This window comes from Vulpes vulpes, chromosome 6 (assembly GCF_048418805.1).
Source record: "Vulpes vulpes isolate BD-2025 chromosome 6, VulVul3, whole genome shotgun sequence".
NCBI classification, from domain to species: domain Eukaryota; kingdom Metazoa; phylum Chordata; class Mammalia; order Carnivora; family Canidae; genus Vulpes; species Vulpes vulpes.
In genome coordinates, this window is record NC_132785.1 from 46,102,494 (window position 1) to 46,121,847 (window position 19,354).

General features: G+C 41.8%; 1 protein-coding gene across 3 annotated transcripts in view; it reads right to left on the reverse strand.

Annotated features, from left to right (window-relative positions):
* Positions 1-19,354, reverse strand: part of DZIP1 (DAZ interacting zinc finger protein 1) — a 54,336-nt gene that overhangs the window by 1,404 nt on the left and 33,578 nt on the right. For 2 of the 3 annotated variants that reach the window (XM_072760859.1, XM_072760860.1), the window contains 9 exons: positions 18,891-18,947; positions 13,439-13,498; positions 8,260-8,399; positions 7,640-7,802; positions 7,210-7,339; positions 6,557-6,610; positions 4,480-4,673; positions 3,118-3,248; positions 1,234-1,408 (listed from right to left, as the gene is read on the reverse strand). In XM_072760859.1, the coding sequence (XP_072616960.1) occupies positions 1,234-1,408; positions 3,118-3,248; positions 4,480-4,673; positions 6,557-6,610; positions 7,210-7,339; positions 7,640-7,802; positions 8,260-8,399; positions 13,439-13,498; positions 18,891-18,947 (1,104 nt within the window). The remainder of the gene's footprint in view (positions 1-1,233; positions 1,409-3,117; positions 3,249-4,479; positions 4,674-6,556; positions 6,611-7,209; positions 7,340-7,639; positions 7,803-8,259; positions 8,400-13,438; positions 13,499-18,890; positions 18,948-19,354) is intronic. The other variant, XM_072760862.1, reaches the window with a different exon arrangement.

The following is a 19,354-nucleotide window of genomic DNA, read 5'->3' on the forward strand; positions in this document are numbered from 1 at the left end:
AATGGTAAATACAGATCTTCCCAGGGTAGATGAGCTTCAGTATGAAGTTCGTTAAGAAGGATCTTGAGTCCCTAAACCGTACCACGTGGAGACTTCTACTTGAATTCTGCCTCTAGACTGGTTTTCTTTGGAGGGGCATGAGTTCAGGGCCAGGGGAGAAGAGGAAGGAAAGGTATTCCGAGCGTCCTCTTGGCCCTGTGTACCGACGGTCACTGTACTGTGCACAGCCTGGTAGGTTCTGTCGGAAAAACACTTCTGACAGCACAGATAACCTAGTGATGGGCACAGCGTGGAAGTAAAGGCACGACTCATGTCCTGCAGGGAAGGAAAGACACAGCAGTGGCTCATCTTACAAAGTGAGGGGGCAAGAGATCCTGCTAAAAATGGAAGAGACAGATGGAGAGGTTTGCACGTATTCATTTAAAGTTACAGATCGGGAGCGCCTGGGTGGCTCAGTGGTTGAGCATCTGCCTTCGGCTCAGGTCGTGATCCCGGGGTTCTGGGATTGAGTCCTACATCGGGCTCCCTGCAGGGAGCCTGCTTCTCTCTCTGCCTCTGTCTCTGCCTCTCTCTCTGTGTCTCTCAAGAATAAATAAAATCTTAAAAAAATCATATTTCATAATTAAAAAAATTAAATATATTGGGAGTTAAGTCACTGGACTTAGCCAGACCCTAGGACTCATCCAGGAACGGTATCAACTCTTGGTTTCATTTGTAATTCATCCCACCAGCAACAATGTGGCAAGAGAAATCTTTCTTCCAAGGAAATAAAGGAAAACATTTAATAGTGTAAACAGATTAATACAGGAAAACTGCCAGAAGAACGGCCCCATTCAGCTGTAGGATCAAAAATTTTAATTTCTGCAAGGCAGCTGCATGGAGAAAATATTTGTATGGACATTTTCAAAACCAATGTGAAAATATAAAGACTAAAGATTAGGTCCAAATTAAATATGTACACAGATTAAAGGACTTTAAAAAGGAATAAATGTGCACAAAGCACACAATATAACAAGTATGCTTTGTGCAAACATCAAGATATTTGTTATACCAACAGTGTTTCTGCTTGATGATATTTTAACATAGCTTAAATAGATAGTTATAAAGATGAAACAAATAACTGGAAAATGGACTGAGCTTCTCCCTTTGGCCCCTTCAGATTAGATGCACCCTTCTCCCTTTGGCCCCTTCAGATTAGATGCACCCCAGGCATTTGGCACTTGAGCAGCAAACCTTCTCCCTTTGGCCCCTTCAGATTAGATGCACCCCAGGCATTTGGCACTTGAGTAGAATTTGACTCATTCTTCACAGGTAGAGGTTCCTTCTGTTCTTGCCCAGTTTTTTTCCCCAGAGATTTATCTTCTTCCAAGGATGATATGTCCCAGTCATCATCATCCACATCTGCACACTGAAAGAAATACATGGACAATAAGGAGTGCTTTTCTTTTTCTTTCTATCTTTTCTTTTCTTTCTTTCTTTCTGGTTTTATTTTCTGGTTTTCTTTAGACACAGAGAGAGAGGCAGAGACATAGGCAGAGGGAGAAGCAGGCTCCCTGTGGGGACCCTGGGATCATGACCTGAGCCAAAGGCAGATGCTCAACCACTAAGCCACCCAGGTGCCCCTGTAATGAGTGTTTCTTAAAAATGCAGCACATGTTAGTGCCCCTTGGTCATTTTTTGGCTAGACTGAGCTGCTGACACTAATTTGAAGTTGGGGAATCTCAGGGGATCTCCGTCTGGTCATTTCTAGAGAGCAAGGAAACAAATTTGGAAAGTTGTGTGTGTGTGTGTTTTTTTTTTAAATAAAATTTTATTTACTTATTCATGAGACACACAGAGAGGGAGAGGCAGAGACATAGGCAGAGGGAGAAGCAGGCTCCATGCAGGGAGCCTGACGTGGAACTCAATCCTGGGTCTCCACCCAGGCTGTGTGAAAGCTGTGTTTTTAAAGCAGGTGGAACCACCTCTTTTATTAGTTTCTTGCCATGGGGATGTACAGGTTTCCTACCTACTCCACCAGCCATAAATTTAGAAAATCCCAGAAACAGGGTGCTCCCCAAGTAGGAGTGAGGCTGGGTTTGGGGCTCTGACCTATGGGATGATCTGACAGTGAACTGCAGGGTGACATCCCACAAGGGCCTATCTGAAAGTAGCACACATTTCTACCTCGCCCTTTCTAAGGAAGACACATTAGCTTTCTCTTGAATGATGATGACTTCCTGTCATTTTTGGCTTGTACAACACTGATGGCACTAACTAATGAAAGCAGGACATAATGCTTTGGACTTACCAATAAATAAAAGAGTTAAATCTTAGGGGCACCTGGGTGGCTCAGTGGTTGAGCGTCTGTCTGCCTTTGGCTCAGGTCATGGTCCCAGGATCCTGGGATCAAGTCCCACATCAGGATCCCCACAGGAAGCCTGCTTCTCCCTCTGCCTATGTCTCTGCCTCTCTCTCTGTGTCTCTTGTGAATAAATAAATAAAATCTTTAAAAAAAAGAAAAGTTAAATCTCAGAAACTAGTGACTATGACTCAAAGACACGGTCAACGCAGATGAGCTGCCCCCAGAAATACAACAGGATCTCTCCATACATGGAAACCCTTTTGATATCTTGGGGGTTGGAACCGCTCATAATGTGTCAGGACCTCTCCTCCACTCCGGGAGGAGAGCTCAGGCTCTGCCCTCATGTCTGATGGATTTCTCCACCAACTCTAGCGCCTAAGTGAGGCTAAGCACTGAAAAGTCCCTGTTCTACTGCCAGGTCATGTGGCGGACCCGGATCTGAGGCCCCAGGTTCTAGCCAGTCACAGGTTTCTTTGTGCAAGCTACCTAATACTTATACCTGTCAAGCCAGACATGTGACAGGAGTTTGAAAACCTGTAAAACTGGGTAAGCACAGGGTGCCTTCTTGCCCATTATCATTTCAGTATCTTTGATTCCCTACGGCATCGAAAGAAATGCAGTAACACTGCAAACTAGATACAGTACAAATCTCAACTGCTACTATACTAAATAATTATATTTGTTTTACATTTCACTACAAGAAGGGCAATTATGGAATATTTGTTAAAAGATGAATTTCTTGGTGCATATTTAGCAAGCAAAAATGATTTCACCTTTAGTTCTTCTTTTAATTCTTTTTTGATGAACGCCTCGGCAACATTAATCCCTCCAACTGGCTTATTTACATTTCTGTGATTTGAGACCGTCTTTTCAACTTTTTCAGTTAGTGTTTTAATGGAGGTTCCTATGTGACCAAGAGAAAAGAGGTACAGTTCTAAAAAAAAAAAATCATTATCTTTCTTTGATTCTAAAATAACCTGAACAAGCCACTTTGAAAGAGTCTGAACTTTGCAAATAATCATATTTATTAAATTAAAATCAACTGATATATTTTGGTGGTTGAAAAAAGTTACATTAATACATGTAATAATTTCTTTTAGAAAAAAATCATGATCCCCTACACTAGAAGCAATAAAATGTTCATTTTAAATCAAAGAAGGATGGTCTCATTCAAGCTGTGATCAGAAACTTTAATTTCAGTGAGGTAGTCTGTATGAGTGGAATATTCCTGTGGGTATTTTCAAAAGCAATATTTTAAAATTAGTTATATCTTACAGATTAAATAGGTGAATATAAATTGTATATAATAAATTAATTATATCAGATATGTTTAAAATATGTAATTTTTCAACTTTATTAAACAGAATTTTTTTTTTTTAAGAAATGACCCTTAACTCCAACTTCCCCTTTGGCAAATTATTGACAGTGCATCACTTGGATCTTATGTTCCTTTAGAATTGCCCCATCTCCCAAGGCAGCACAGAGTGTGACAACAGCCAGCCGTTCCTTGTGTGTGGGTTGAACTGTGTCCCTCCACATTCAAGTGATGATGTCCTCACCCCCAATATTTCAGAATGTGACCTTATTTGGAGATAAGGCCTTTAAAGAGGGAATCAAATTAAAGTGAGTTCATTAGGGTGGTCCCTAATCCAGTATGACTGATGTCCTTATAAAAATGGGAAATTTGGACACAGATGCACGAACAGGGGGAGGGGGATGTAATGAGACATAGGGAGCAGATGGTCATCTCCAAGCCAAGGACAGAGGCTTAGACTAGATCTTTCCCTCCTGACCCTCACAAAGAACCAACCTTGTCACCCTTGATTTTGGCCTTGTAGCTTCTGGAATGGAGACAAATTTCTGTTTTATGACACAAGGCATGTAGGACTTTGGTCCAACAGCCCTAGGAAATGAATACACGTAGGCATCGCCAACTCTTTCCTCTCCTTCCACTTGAGCATCAATACTGGCTAAGCCCTGTGTGTGTGTCTTCCTTAGGCAGCAGTGGCGGTTGGGTTAGCCCCATCCTCTCCCTGAGCGCTTTCCCAGCTCCTGCTCCCAAGGCTTGATGCTCCAGTTGGGAACCACTGTCTTGAACAAAATTTCCAGAAAGATTCTCGATAACCAGAGCTCACCTGTGGGCTTGGGAGAAATATCAGAATCCTCAATTTCACTTCCCTCGGTCCAGTCAGTATCACTTTTGACAATGTTCTTTCCAAAGCCACTCTTGTTGCTTTTGGAGGACTGCACCGGAAGTAGGTCTGGGGATGCGCGTGCCTGGAGGAAGTCAGCTGCGTCCAATTCTTCCTCTGAACTGAATGGAGGGGTCCTAAACAAATGAAAACCCAAGCAGGGGCCCTGTTTTTGCATTTCAGGATTTGGGGGAAAGAAATCTTTTCTGCAGTCCAACGATTCCATCTTTTAAAATAGCATCATTACGTATAATAGCACTGCACTTTACAAAGTGCTTTTACCTACACATCCCATTTGCTTCATCACATGACTTAGCATCCCATTTTAAAGTGGGTGGGGGAACGGGCCAGATGGGGGATGGGCACTCAGGAGGGCACTTGTTGGGATGAGCACTGGGTGTTGTATGGAAGTGATGAATCACTAAATTCTACTCCTGAAACCAATATTGTGCTGTTAAGTAACTAGAATTTAAATAAAAAGTAAAAAAAAAAAAATTTAAAGTCAATTGTCTAGGCAGAATGCACATATGGCTGACAGTAGCATGTGCACTTGGAAATTGTTGGGTGAGTGCTTTTTTTTTTCCCCACAATTAAAAAAGAAGAATTTAAAAGAATGAAAAATAAAGTGAGATAGAAGTTCAGAGCAGTGTACATTCATTTAAGAATATTCTTTGAAAAGGGATCCCTGGGTGGCGCAGCAGTTTGGCGCCTGCCTTTGGCCCAGGGCACGATCCTGGAGACCCGGGATCGAATCCCACATTGGGCTCCCGGTGCATGGAGCCTGCTTCTCCCTCTGCCTATGTCTCTGCCTCTCTCTCTCTCTCTGTGTGACTATCATAAATAAAATAAATAAATAAATAAATAAAATAAAAAATAAAATAAAAAAGAATATTCTTTGAAAAAAAAAAAGAATATTCTTTGAGCACTTAAATTCCAGACTTAATAACAATGTTCAGTTATACTACATCCCATGAAATAAGGCTCTTCCTATGAGGTTATGTACACAAAAAGTGCTTTTGAAAGATAAATCATTTATTGTCTCCAGTATATTTTATTTATACTGTCTCCACTATATATCACAATGCCTCAAGAAGAGATATTTATAGCATTAATGTCTCCAGAAAAAGTCAATGATGAAATTCAGTTATAATAAAATGAGTTTCACTTATAATTAATAACAATAATATACCTATAATTTATTAAGTGCCACGCCCTGAGGCCAAGCTCTTTCCTTTTTAAACATACAGCTTTTTATTTTTATCTATTTTACATTTTTTTAAAAGTAGACTCCATGCCCAATGTGGGGCTTGAATGCACGACCCTGAGATCCAGAGTCGTGTGCTCCACCAACTGAGCCAGCCAGGTGCCCCAGACCCTTTTCATATATATATATATGAATATATATATAAGAATATATTTTCATATATTCTTTTTTTTTACCCTTTTCATATATTCTTAATTAGTACAACCGTCCTGTGAAAAAGGCAGCACTGTCCCATTGAACAGATAAGAAAACATGCTTTAGCAGGTAGGCAACTGAATCAGTGGCATACTGTTTATGACTGACTAGGATTCTTAGTATCCTAAGAAGGCCTAAGACATAAGGTCTAGGGCCATTATCAATTTCTACAAGGGGTGAGATACTACAATATCATCTGACTACACTATCAGGGACCCAGCCACTGAAAGACAACATCATTCATTTAATTTACTGTGCTTATTGAAAATTATGGGACCCTAAAGTGAATGATGGAAAGGATGCTGGGTGGTGCCACTTCTCAGTGGGGGCCACAAGATGATAAGTGCTTTGACTTACATAAAATCTGATAAAGAAACAAAGACATGTCACAAAGGAGTAACAAATTAATTATGATGTTTAATAAGTAGGGCTTTATTTTATTTATTTATTTATTTTAAGTAGGGCTTTAGTTAATTGTGGTACACATACTAATTTACAATAAAACGAATGTTCAGTGGAAAGAACTTTTTAAATGACCTCTCCCCACTCCCAAGTACTCACGTAATAGTTGAAGATTTTCTGGGAAAATGATCTTCAACGGTATTTTTCTTAATTCTAAAAAAAAACAGAAAGCCGTTTCTAAACAGCATGGGTGAATAATGTAACTTAATATAAATTTCTATGGAATTGGGGAGTCTCGCTTTTGAACACACACTAAAGCAGATGAACAGCAACAAGTGTGCTGGTACCAGTAACGGGCTGGCAGGGACTGTAAGCATGACTCTCTGCTGGGGCAAACACTGTTGTGAGTTAAATGTCTGTGTCCCCCTAAAATCTACACATTGAAGTCCTAACCCCCAAGGTGATGCTCTCTGGAGGTTGGGCCTTTGGGAGGTGATTACGTTTGTTTGAGGTCATGAGGGTGGCGCTCCCATAAAGGGATTAGTGTCCTTTTAAGAAGAGAAAGACGGATCAGACCTCTCTCTCCCTGCCGTGGGGGACACAATGAGAAGGTGGCCATCTGCAAGCCTAGAAAGAAAGCTGCCACCAGAACCTGACCTTACTGCATGTTGATTTCAGACTTCCGATCTCCAGAAGTGTGAGAAAACAGATTTCTGTTGTTTAAGCCACTTGGTCTGTGGTATTTTGTTATGGCCACCCAAGCTGACTAGGATAAACATTAATACAGACATGTTAGGATTGAATCTACTTACTTTGGAGCAGACGTCCTATCAGTAAAGACAGGTCTTTGTCTAATCAGTGGTCTGCTTCGGGGCAGAAGCTGTTTCGCCTTTGGTATCTCTCCAGTTGAAAGGGTATCCATTTGAGAAGCACTGTACTTATCTGAAATAGTAGTGTCATAAATGAGTCTCCATGGCCTTTATGATCAGTGAGTGAAAAGCACAAGAAAATACTACAATACTGTCTTCACTGACAGTTGAAGCCAAAAGCCCATCTCTTGGGTCTAGAGTCCACACTATAGGCATTTTTAAAAATAAAAATAAAACCCAAGACCAACAAATGATGATTCCAACAGTATTAGACTTGCCAATCAAGTAGTCTGCGAACCATTTAAAACTCTGAAAGCTGATAGGATGTCATTCCTATGCACAGAAATGAAATGGCAGTCGGTAACAGGCTTACCCAAGGACAGTAAGGTTCTCTCTTCAATTTTACAGCTGACCTCATGTTCAAGGAATTCTCGAATTTGCTGAATATTGGGTATCTGTCTTTCTTGTTCATGTCTTGCTGATTCTACCATTCTTAGCACCCTACCGAAGTGATCACTTGGAATACCACGTATATCCTGAAGAAATCAAATGTTAAACTAATTATCCTGGGGTGGTCTTCATTTCATGAACGTTTGTCAGCATAAACTGTACCAAGCTTTTGTCCCTAATTGCTGCATGTGAGGTAAGGGACACCCCAACATAGAACACACGATCTGGCCTCAAAAGGAGCTCCCAGCACAGTGGGACAGAGGGTGTGTGTGTGTGTGTGTGAGAGAGAGAGAGAGAGAGAAAGAGAGAGAGACAGTGTTCATGACTGGTTAGTGGTGCCAGGCTGTGAGTGCCCAGGACCCAATGCACAGAGGGGTGTGTATACGTGTGTATGTGTATACTAATCAACAATGCAAAGTGGGCCATCAGGATAGAATGAGTCATAAGGACAGAACACACATCCCTTCTCTTCTCTGACCCTTTCCTACTGAGAAAACAAAATACAACACAGCCAGCAAACGTTCCTGAAATGAACGAGCTTACCGCATTAATCCCCAAAGTTTCCAGTTTCTCTAGCAAACTCTGCTCCAGGACTCTCCTTATCTCCTTGGTGAGGGAGGGGTTACTCTTCAAAGCTTTCCTTAAATGGATCTTGTTATTTAATTTCTGCTCAGTCTCCCTTCCTGAAATAAGGTTTATGAAGTATGTTAAAAAAGTTAAATACATAAAATCTCTCAGCAGAAACTGGCAAAACACCACTTTAAAACAGCAAGCACGCATTTTGTAATGTGTTAAAGTTTTTGGACTCTGACCATTCGGCACAATATATAATGCTAGAGTATCACAACTTTTAAAACTGTCTTAAGTTGGCTTCAAAACTTCGGCGCCTTTAAAGACTCTTTCTTGACCACTTAACCGAATTATTACCAGGTAAAATAATGCAAAAGAAATGCCTCTATAGAAACACAGTAGAAAAAACAAATTCCTTAGAAATTCAGTGGCTCAACCTAAAATTATTTTACTACTTTCTGAAGAATTCCTTTCCTAAATTGTTAGAATTTATGTATCATTTTTTGAAGAAGCCCATGTATATATATATTTTAGAAATTTTATTTATTTATTCATGAGAGACACACAGAGAGAGACAGAGATGTAGGCAGAGGGAGAAGCAGGCTCTCTGCGAGGAGCCTGATGCCAGACTCAAGCCCAGGACCCTGGGATCATGACCTGAGCCCAAGGCAGATGCTCAATCACTGAGCCACCCAGGTGTCCCAGGAGCCCGATGTATATCAAATAGTTAGGTTTTTATTTAATAAATTCAGTAGTTTATATAAAATTTCAAAATGTGAAATTATCCCTCCCAAAATATTTACCAAAATGAAAATGAGGTTAACAAGAGTCTTAGGAAAAATATATTTTGTTTAAAACAATCTATAATTAAGGGCAAAGAAAAAAAAATAATTGGTCAGATTCTCCTAACTTTTCCTTCCTTGTTCCTCTTTCATTCCCCCACTAAAAAATGTTGAGTTCAAGAGCGTTTGGAGAAGGGGTGTGGCTACATGACCCTGAAGGATGGAGTCCTAGGTCAAAGCAGAGGGAGGGCTTGATGTAAGAGGCTCCCTACTGGGCTGTTCAGACCCTTCGTGAACATCCAAAGCCAGATCTGGAGAACACAACAACAGGGCTGCCATTCTGGAGTCTAGTCTCCGGGCATGGGCGTTTCACCCAAAAGGTGATGCCAAGTGCCAGCACCTAATAGGGCGGGAGTGGCAAGGGCCACCTATTCTGAGGCACAGTCTCACCCACCACAGTAGATGGGAGTTTTAGGGACCCACAGCATTCAATTGTCAGAATAAGCACACAAAATGCCCCACATTTCAGACATTCTCCAAACCCTAGTTCAACTCCAGCAGTGAAGAGTATTACTGTTCAGGGGCGCCTGGGTGGCTCAGTTGGTTAAGCGTCTGCCTTTGGCTCAGGTCATGACCCCAGGGTCCTGGAATCAAGCCTCATGTCCCTCTGGCTTCCTGCTTAATGGAGAGGCTGCTTCTCTCTCTCCTTCTGCCCTCCCTCCTGCTCATGCTCTCTCTCGCTCTCTCAAATATATAAATAAAATATTTTTTTTAAAAAAAGAATATTTCTGTTAATAGATGGTTTTGCTAGGGCAAAGTTAGTCAAATTACTGTGTGTACATTAAATAAAAGCTGAAGTCCTACAACGATAATGCTTTTCTATAATTTGGTACTGTAGCTTGCTAAACTGGAATCATGAAATTTTATAAGCTTATGTATTTTTTTAATTTATTTTTTATAAGCTTATGTATTAATAAAAATCAGAAATAATCTTAAATTTTATATTTTCAGCATTCACGCTGCTTTCTCACCAATGTTTTCCAGTATTCTGGAGCCACGTTAAAAAAAAAAAAGCACTTCTGAAGGCACCTGAGTGGCTCAGTCAACTGGGTGCCTGACCCTTGATTTCGGCTCAGGTCATAATCTCAGGATCCTGGGATGAAGCTGTATATCAGCTCTGCATCAGCATCTGCATCATCTCTCTCCTTCTGCCCCTCCCCCATCCTCTCTTTTTCTTCCAAATAAATAAGTAAATAAAATCTTAAAAAAAAAAAAAAGGCACTCTGTCCTAGGAACAATACATCAAAATCTAGAGAGCTCAGCTGCAGCCATGGCTGTGCCGCTGGCTTTGGCTTGCTGGTTAGTCATCAAGTGTACAACTATCTAGGGCTAAAAAACGAGAAGAAGTACCAAGAGATTGCTTGGGAGTCCTGGCGCTACCACAGAAATAGACACACCTATCCACCCTGTTTACACAAAGGACATTTTTTGGCCAGTACCCAGGATATAAAAGGAAATGCATGGACACACAGCCAGAGAGGCTCCAGGCTCTGATTGCTCCAGGACGGGTCAAGCGAACTAAACTTGGGTTCATCCTCAACCCTGATGACAAGCTCATTCTGGTGCAGGAGTTTCCCAAAATGACTGCAAATTAAACATTTCCCTCTGCCCTCAGATTCACTTTATATGTTGACACTTGTTTTGGATTCATTTATGAATAATTAGAAAACTCTTCATAGGAAAGACTCTTAACAAGACTTGGCCTGACCAGTGGAAGCAAGAAAAAGAAAATAGAAAGGACAGGGGAAAAAAAAGCTTTTAATGTAAAGGTAGAATTAATCCCTGGAAAGTCAATCACAACTGAAGATTTGAATCAAAGCATATATTGCTCACCAAGATCAATGGGACAAAACTTTCTAGAGATCAGCATTTCCCCTAAATAAAAAATTTAAAGCATACCCAGGCAGGTGGCCAATGCACAAGAGCCCACACAAATGATCATTTATATCAGACATACAACATACCATTTTAGGTGAGCAAATAATAACAGCACAAAGCAAAGAGTAAAATACAACCAAAACAGAATTTCTGAGTCAGAAGGGACTTCATCAACTAGTAAGCAATCTTCTCATTTTTCACACGAGGACACTAAAACCAGAAAGGTAAAGAGACTGCTCCAAAGGCACCCTGCTAGTCCTGGACCAGCCTGCCTCTCTCGATCCCTTTGTTCTTTGCATTAAACTACAGAAAGCTGAAAACCTGGACTTTAGTTTCAGCTCTGTCCCTAATTAAGATCAACAGCTTAGAGCAATCTCCCAATCCTCCTGTGTTTCAAGTTTCTGAACAATGAAATGGCCTGTAAGACCCCTCCTGGCCCTCCCATTCTAATATCCTACAGAACAGCAAGATCAAATATGCCTCCCCAGGACTGTCAAAAAGTAAGGGCACTACTTCTGGGTAACAGCAACAGTGCTTTGCGAACCACTGCCAAAATGTAGCTAGACAGGCATTATCTGCAAAATGTTAGCACAGCTGAGGAATTTATTGATAGTAATTAATCTGCTGCCAGCATGCTGGCTCCGTGGAGGCACTGAAGGATTCATTTGGTCATTGGCTTCTGTAACAGTGTGCTTGGGACTCAGGGCTTTCTAGTGGCCCTCCGCCCTCATCCTGTCTCTCACTAGGGCTGTGTCTGAACCCATGGAGGGTGGCAAAGATTATTTTCTTTCCCAATCTGATTCTCCATTCGGGACAACCACCAGTGATGGTGTTTGCTGCCAATGATCCCAGACTCATACCTTACATGATCTGGATAGAAGTGTTCTAAAACACAGGCTAAGGACACCTGGATGGCTCAGTGCAAGATTCTGGAGTCCCGGGACCGAGTCCCGCATCGGGCTCCCTGCATGGAGCCTGCTTCTCCCTCTGCCTGTGTCTCTGCCTCTCTCTCTCTCTCTCTGTGTCTCTCATGAATAAATAAAATAAAACCTTAAAAAAAAAAAAAAAGCACAGGCAAAACGATGCAGTGGGTAGAAGTGGGACCCCGAGTGGTGACAATGGACAGTTAGGATGGTCTCTTAGAATCTGACTTTTTTTTTTTTTTTTTTTAATGAGTGTGAACCATATGACTTGAGACTCCAATTTCAAAACTTTGGACCTCCTGACACATTTCATAGATTCTGCAGAGAATAAGATGTTAAATGGAAAATAAACATCGTGTAGATAATATGGATGTGCTGGATTTAGCCACTTCTCAATTTGTAGCCTTATTAAAAATAATTTGGAAAAAGTCATCCAGAGACCACAGAAGTTACAATAAATATTAAAAATTTACCTGTTGGAATATTTAATTTTAATTCTCTTCCTAACACAAATTGTAAAACCAGAGTTCACATAAATATTAACAATTTGCTTTCTCCTGAAGAGGTGATATATGGTGAACCATTGTTAAGGAGAAAACGATAAATAGATTCAAGTATAACTGTTTTAGGATTTACATATCTGGCATTAGAAAATACTCTTAATAATGGGGAATTATTTTCATAAACTTCAAAAATTAATTGACAGAAAAGCATTTTGAGAGCTGCTGAATAAAATGAGTAAGCCACAATAACTTTATCTTCCCAAACCTTGGACAGCTCTCAAATTTCACCATAAAGACATTATTCTGGGGCACCTGAGTGGCTCAGTCAGGTAAGCCTCTGACTCTTGATTTCAGCTCAGGTTATGATCTCAGGGGCATGGGATCGAGCCCCGAGTCAGGCTCTGCACTGGGTGTGGAGCCTGCTTGAGATTCTTTCTCTCTCTGCACCTCCCCTACCATCTGTGTTTGAGCTCTCTAATAAATAAATAAATCTCTTTTTCTTAAAAAAAAAAAAAAAACATTACTCTGCACATAAGTATTCTACATTGAGAGCTTAGATACTATGATTTTCTTGTTATTAAAATAATTTTGAAATGGGCAGTTCACCCTCTCATCTAATAGAGTCAGGGTGTAAGAAGTAATTACTGTGCTGGGAATATTTTTGTATTATGTGGTCTGCAACGAATTCACGTCAGCTTGTCATCAGACCAGAAAACATCTGCGTTGACATAGGACTTACATTTTTCCCCCAAGTTCCCTGACACAGGAAGGTCTTGTTCACATGCTAAGAATACAGCAAAGCAGGGGAAAATGTAACAGCATGATAAAGGAATAAAGGTGATAGAATACTACAGATGGATTAAAAACATAATCTCCCAAACCTAAACGTCTCCCCTAATTTTGATATGCTGTGATAAAAAAACCACTGGATCCTAATTTCAAGGCTTGGCTTTTAGCACCTGAATAGAATCCATGCAGGTAGAAACCCTGATGGAGCCTTGGTTACCTTTTTCTTCTTCTGAAAGTTCTTCTATGGGCTCCAGTATGTGCGATGAGAATGACTGCTCTATTAACGAGGAGAAATAAGAATAGTACAAACAGGACAACAGCAAAGTAAAATTAGTTTCCTTTCAAACAGTTTTGAAAGCTATAGTTGCACAGTATTTTACTCATGCCTACAACAGCAGGATTTGCTGGGGGAAAATGCAGGCAGTCCGTTAGGCCTGGATCCTTTTGCAGGTATCTGCTCTCTCCATTATTTTCCGTTAGCTCCCCTCTCTGGAAATGATATTTTCAAATGATGGCGTCCAGTTTGTCACTCAGCAACCTGGTGCCTGATGGGATTTCGAGGCACAAGGACACAACTACAAAAGATCTTCTTCACTTATCCCCCAAAATACTTTCCTTATAAAATATTTTGATCAGGTGGCTAGAGAGAAAATTAATGAAACTATTTCAACTCCCAAGGGTAAAAACATTACAAAATGCCCGAGGCCCTAGGATTCCCCCTTCTTGCTAGCCCCAGGCTCTTCAGGTGGGAGGGCCAGGAGGATGGTGAAGGACATGTGGCCCCAGGGTCAGTAGCAGGACTAGGACCCTATTCTTATAGACCTCTGCATCCCTAAACCACAGTTCAACACCAACTTCTGCTCCTGGAGAGCCACCAGGGCGAGGCCGCGGACAGATGACACATGAAGATAGGCTGTCCCCAATCTCATCCCAGAACAATGCCCGGGGAGGCGAGGCCTCTGGGTGATTTCCCAGGTAATGTGACTGTGCACAGGCAAATGCACGGAGGGCATGGATAAAGCCATTCGCCACCCTATCAACAGAGGGAAAGTTCCTTCCTGGGGAAGATCAGGTTTCAACTAGCAGACAGGCTTTAGACGTGGGATAAAATGCAACCAGAAGTCTAGCTGAGGAAGTGCATGCTTCACTCATCTTCAGCTTGGAGACTCTGAAGTTCTAGCTTTTAATTGACCAAAGGGTATTTCTGGTACTCTGCTTTAGGCATCAACAAACATATGTGAACACATATAGGTATACACAAATAAATAAATGCATGTTATACTTAAGTGCATGTAAACAGGCTCTGATAGCTTGTTAGCCACCCAGTCTACCTGACATTGACTAGGAGAAAAGCATTTTAAACTGCTTTCCAGGGCAGCCTGGGTGGCTCTGCGGTTTAGCGCCGCCTTCAGCCCAGGGCATGATCCTGGAGGCCCGGGATTGAGTCCCACGTCGGGCTCCCCGCATGGAGCCTGCTTCTCCCTCTGCCTGTCTCTTTCTCTCTCTCTCTCCCCATGTTTCTCATGAATAAATAAATAAAATCTTTAAAATAAATAAACTGCTTTCCAATGAACATTCAGAACACAGCCTACTAGGAAACAATAGCCTACTTTAATTGTGAAGCATGAACATGATCATACAAAGAGCATTTAATTCCATCCATGCACCACAGCTATGGAACATCAGAAATGTGCTTTCAAATTTGTTATTTGGCATCAAGATTTTCAAGTTATATAAAGAAAAAAAACCCATAGCTATGTGTGGTGATGGATGTTAACTAGACTCTATGGTGATCCTTTCACAATATATACAAGTATCATTGTACTTGCAATCATTTTATTGTATTGTAATCATTATGCTGTACACCTGACCTAATATGTTGTATATCAGTTATATCTCAATTAAAGAATTAGGGCAACTGGGTGGCTCGGTCAGTTCAGCATCTGCCTTCAGCTCAGGTCATGCTCCCAGGGTCCTGGAATGAAGCCCTGTACCTGCTCTGTGGGGAGCCTGCTTCTCCCTCTTCCCCTCCCTTCTCTCACATACACTCACTCTCTCTCAAATAAATAAACTTTTTTAAAAAAATAATTAAAAACGTAAAATTATACAAATAGACTATTTACTAATTTGAACCACTGAAAAGAGGGATTTTAGGAGGATAGCTAATTTCCATTTTTTAACAGTCACATTTTTTTTTTAAGATTTTGATTTATTTGTTCATGAGAGACACAGAAAGAGACAGGCAGAGGGAGAAGCAGGCTCCATGCAGGGAGCCCGATGTGGGACTCGATCCTGGGACTCCAGGAACACGCCCTGGGCCGAAGGCAGACGCATTCAACTGCTGAGCCATCCAGGTGTCCCACATGGTTTATATTTTATTGTACTTTATGAAAATGACAAAAATAAAGTTATGAGGAAAAGCTCTATAAAATCTCCCCAAACCATCATATGCATATTTGTTATCATTATAAGGATAGCACTAGGATTTATTTCACTTGAGTCAAGACAAAGCATCAAAATTGTGACCTCAGCTGCTGTGGGGAAGATGGTGGGGTTCTGTGGCCAGTGGGGAACCCAGGCTCTTACTATGAAGGCTGAGGAAGTGAGGTACCCCAGACCCCAGCTCCCTAAACTAGCAAACTGATGTCCAAATGTGGAGTGAAGGGCCTGTCGTTCTTATGCTTTGTAAGCCACAGGTCCAACCTCCAAGTGACCCAGTTCTTGTCCTAAGTTGAGATCTTTAGGCTGAGAGCTGACGGACTCGAAGACTTGAGTCTCTCCCCTCTGAACTCTCCAGAGGCTTCCAGAAAAACCCTTATGTTAGTCTCCTACCATTACCTCCAGAAAATGACCTCCCAGGTCTGTACCGAGCCCTCTCTGGTGCTGGCTGGCCGAGCCACACTTTGTCAGCCCTCTCCTAGATGCTAACATTGGCCGGTGCTTGCTCAGTGGTTTCTGTTCCAAAGGTCTCGCTTCAGTTGATCCTTACCATCCATGGCCCATAATAGTAGCCATTACTGTTCTCCCATTTGGCAGACAAGGAAACCCAAACCTATGGCTTCATGAGTCAACTGTGAATCCAGACCGTCTGCTTCCCTTCAGAGTCCAGACTCTTGGCCACAAAACCACGGTGCCTTCTGGTGGCAATTGTGGGGTATATCTTCCAGACTACTCTAAATGGCACTGTCAGTGTGAGCTCACTGTGTTCTTAACCCTTCCCTCATTCTTGCCTGGTCACTTGCACCTGCACTTTTCTACCAGTTCCACGGAACTGCTGATATGTCTGCTCCCTCCTATTTCAAAACCTCAACCCCAATTCCTAGGTGGCGACTCTCACATAGGCCACCACTCAATCCTCAGCCAGTCTCTCCAGCTCTAATCCTTTGAATACACTCCAGTCAGGCTCAGCCTCCCCAAGCCCAGTCCTCCCGTCCGGCCATGCCCTGCCTCAAGAACATTCAGCAGCTATGTAAGGCCAGAAGAATGGCCCAAACAGCTACCCTGGCACATGTTGCCTGCCATAAAGAGTCTCAACCAACCTTACTTCCCTCAGATCTCTTCTGTATACCCTATGCTCAGCCCAATAATTCTTGGGCACCATTCATTCACATCTAATACCTTCCTGTTACCTTTTGCTTCTATTTTTTGCTTTGTCTGAGTGGAAAGGAGCAGCCTATACCCTGCTGCCTCTCTGGGACAACCCACATCTTATAACTGATCACTCAATCCCAGGAAATTCTGAAGAGCCCATCCCAGCTCAAAAGCTCCCAGTGAGATCTGCAGAGGCCTCTGCAGCAGTGCATCTGGGTTCAGCGTCCCCTGCCACCCACTGCTGCTTCTCTCACAAGGATTGTCTAAGAGCATGCCCAATAAATATCTACCTGCAAATCTCCACCTCAGTCTTATTTTCCTGGGAACCCAACCTAAGACAGTTTTCATGGTAAAGAGCCTCATCAGGCTCTGAGATGGAACAAAAGGAAAGACTGGGAGGTAACTGAGCTAAATAATGTTATGCAATACAGACTAACACTCCCCACCCCCTACAGTTGGGGACACTGCCATGGGTGGGGGTGGGGGGCAGGTCAGTAGGTCCCTGTACAAGCCTCCTCCTTGCTCCTGCCCATTGAGATGCTCACAAATCAGCTCAGATCCCAATCCAAAGGCTGCAGGCCTCATGCCAGGTCTGGCTGGCATTTAAAACTAGCACTTTAATCCCAGCAGATGCCAGCAAGGGGGCATGGCTGGTTCACGCAGCCCAGCTCCAATCAGGGCAAAGTCCATAAGGAACACAGGGCTTTGGAGCTGATGGATTTGTCAGGACTCTTGAATTAACTCCAGACAGCTAAACATACCTACTATAGGAGTCCTTTATTGGGTGCCAGAAATATGAAGCAAAGGAAATGTAGTCCTCCTATACTGTCACACAAAAGGCTAATGATAACAAAGTAGACAAAAAAAGAAAAGAAACTATAACACCTTGAAGTACAGAGAAGTGGCCAGCAATGCATGAGAAAAATAAACCCTGAAAAAGAAGGCAAGAGAGAGACTTTAGACCTGACAGAAAGAATATGAACAGAGAGCACTTGCCAGGGGACATTTTCTTGTGATTCAATATTAAAGCAAACTTACGTAGGACCCACACACATTTTACCTGTGCTGCTGGCCCAGAGGGAGGACACCTACATGTCCTAAACACTTGTACATAATAAAGCCCAATAAGTGAGGAGTTTACGCGTTACATAGTGGGAGCACATGTTCAACGGTATTAACCTGCCTGTGATGACCTCAGGAAAAAAAGCAAAGGGTAATAAACACCATCACGAATCCATCAATGAACAAAAAAGGATGGTTACAAAAGGCCATGATAATATGAGCCCCAATATTTCTGAATGCACAAAGTCTGACTTGACTGTGGAATTAAGTCTAACTCAATAGCTACAGAGCAAAACGGAATGAAGTAATCATTTACATTCCAGAAGCATTTGTAGAGAAAAAGAAAAGTGGGGCCCCCTCGCATCCTAATTCAGTTAATGTCCAGCAGACCTAGAAAAGCAATGTACTAAAAATATACATGCAAAAACTGTAAGCGCCCTAACAGCATAAAAATAAAATATGGCTACCCACATTCACCCCATCCATTGGATCATGTAATTAACTATCGCCCTTGCGCCCTGGTCCAAGGACTGGTTCCTACTGTTCCCTTTGTTTTCCACCACATGTCTTTTCTAGATTTTTCCAATCAATTGCTGAGACTGTTTGTTTAAAAAAGGTGACTTGCTGTTGTACTGAAAGTTATAAAAACAGTCACATATGCCCTGTGGCATGTGCTGGTTTGGTTGGCTGATCTAGTAGAAAATCACCTTCTTACCCAACACCCACTACTTTCCACCAAAAACCATACATAATCCCAAGTACTGCTCAACGTTAACATCTTTGCTGGTGAGTCCAGCAACCTAGACATTTTTTACTTTATGACTTTGGTAGGTATGTTCACAGTTTACCATAATAATACATATGAAGATGGCAATTTTATTAACTGCTCTGGCATTCACTAAGACACCTTCTGCTTTCCATAATTACCCCCACAGACAGAAGCACTTTTAGTTAATAAGTTCTCTGACTCAGGGCGGAAACTGCACATTAAATGCTGAGACTTAGCTGGAACTTACCATGTGCCATGGTTAGATTCGGTTTTGCATCTAGAGTCTGTGTGGCAGAGGCACTCACTGAAACAGCAGAAAGAGAAAATCTCACACCCTCCTATAATGAAAGCATCTCAACCTGATGATAATCAACTACTCTGCAAATTACTCAAGATACATAGATATCATAAAGAATGAATGTTTCACACGACAACCACCAGCTAACCTAAACCCATTCTCTGTAACAGCTTTATTTTATTACAACATAATTTTCCCTTTTAAAGAATACAATTCCACATAAAATATACAACTCTACTTACACAATTAGGATAATCAGTGCTGTACAACCATAACTGCTACCTAATTTTAGAACATTTTCATCATATACATGAAAATGCCCATTAGCCGTGACTCCCCACATCTTTTTCCCCATGGCGCCCCTGGGGACCACTGATCTACTTTCTCTCAATGGATTTGCCTATTCTGGACAT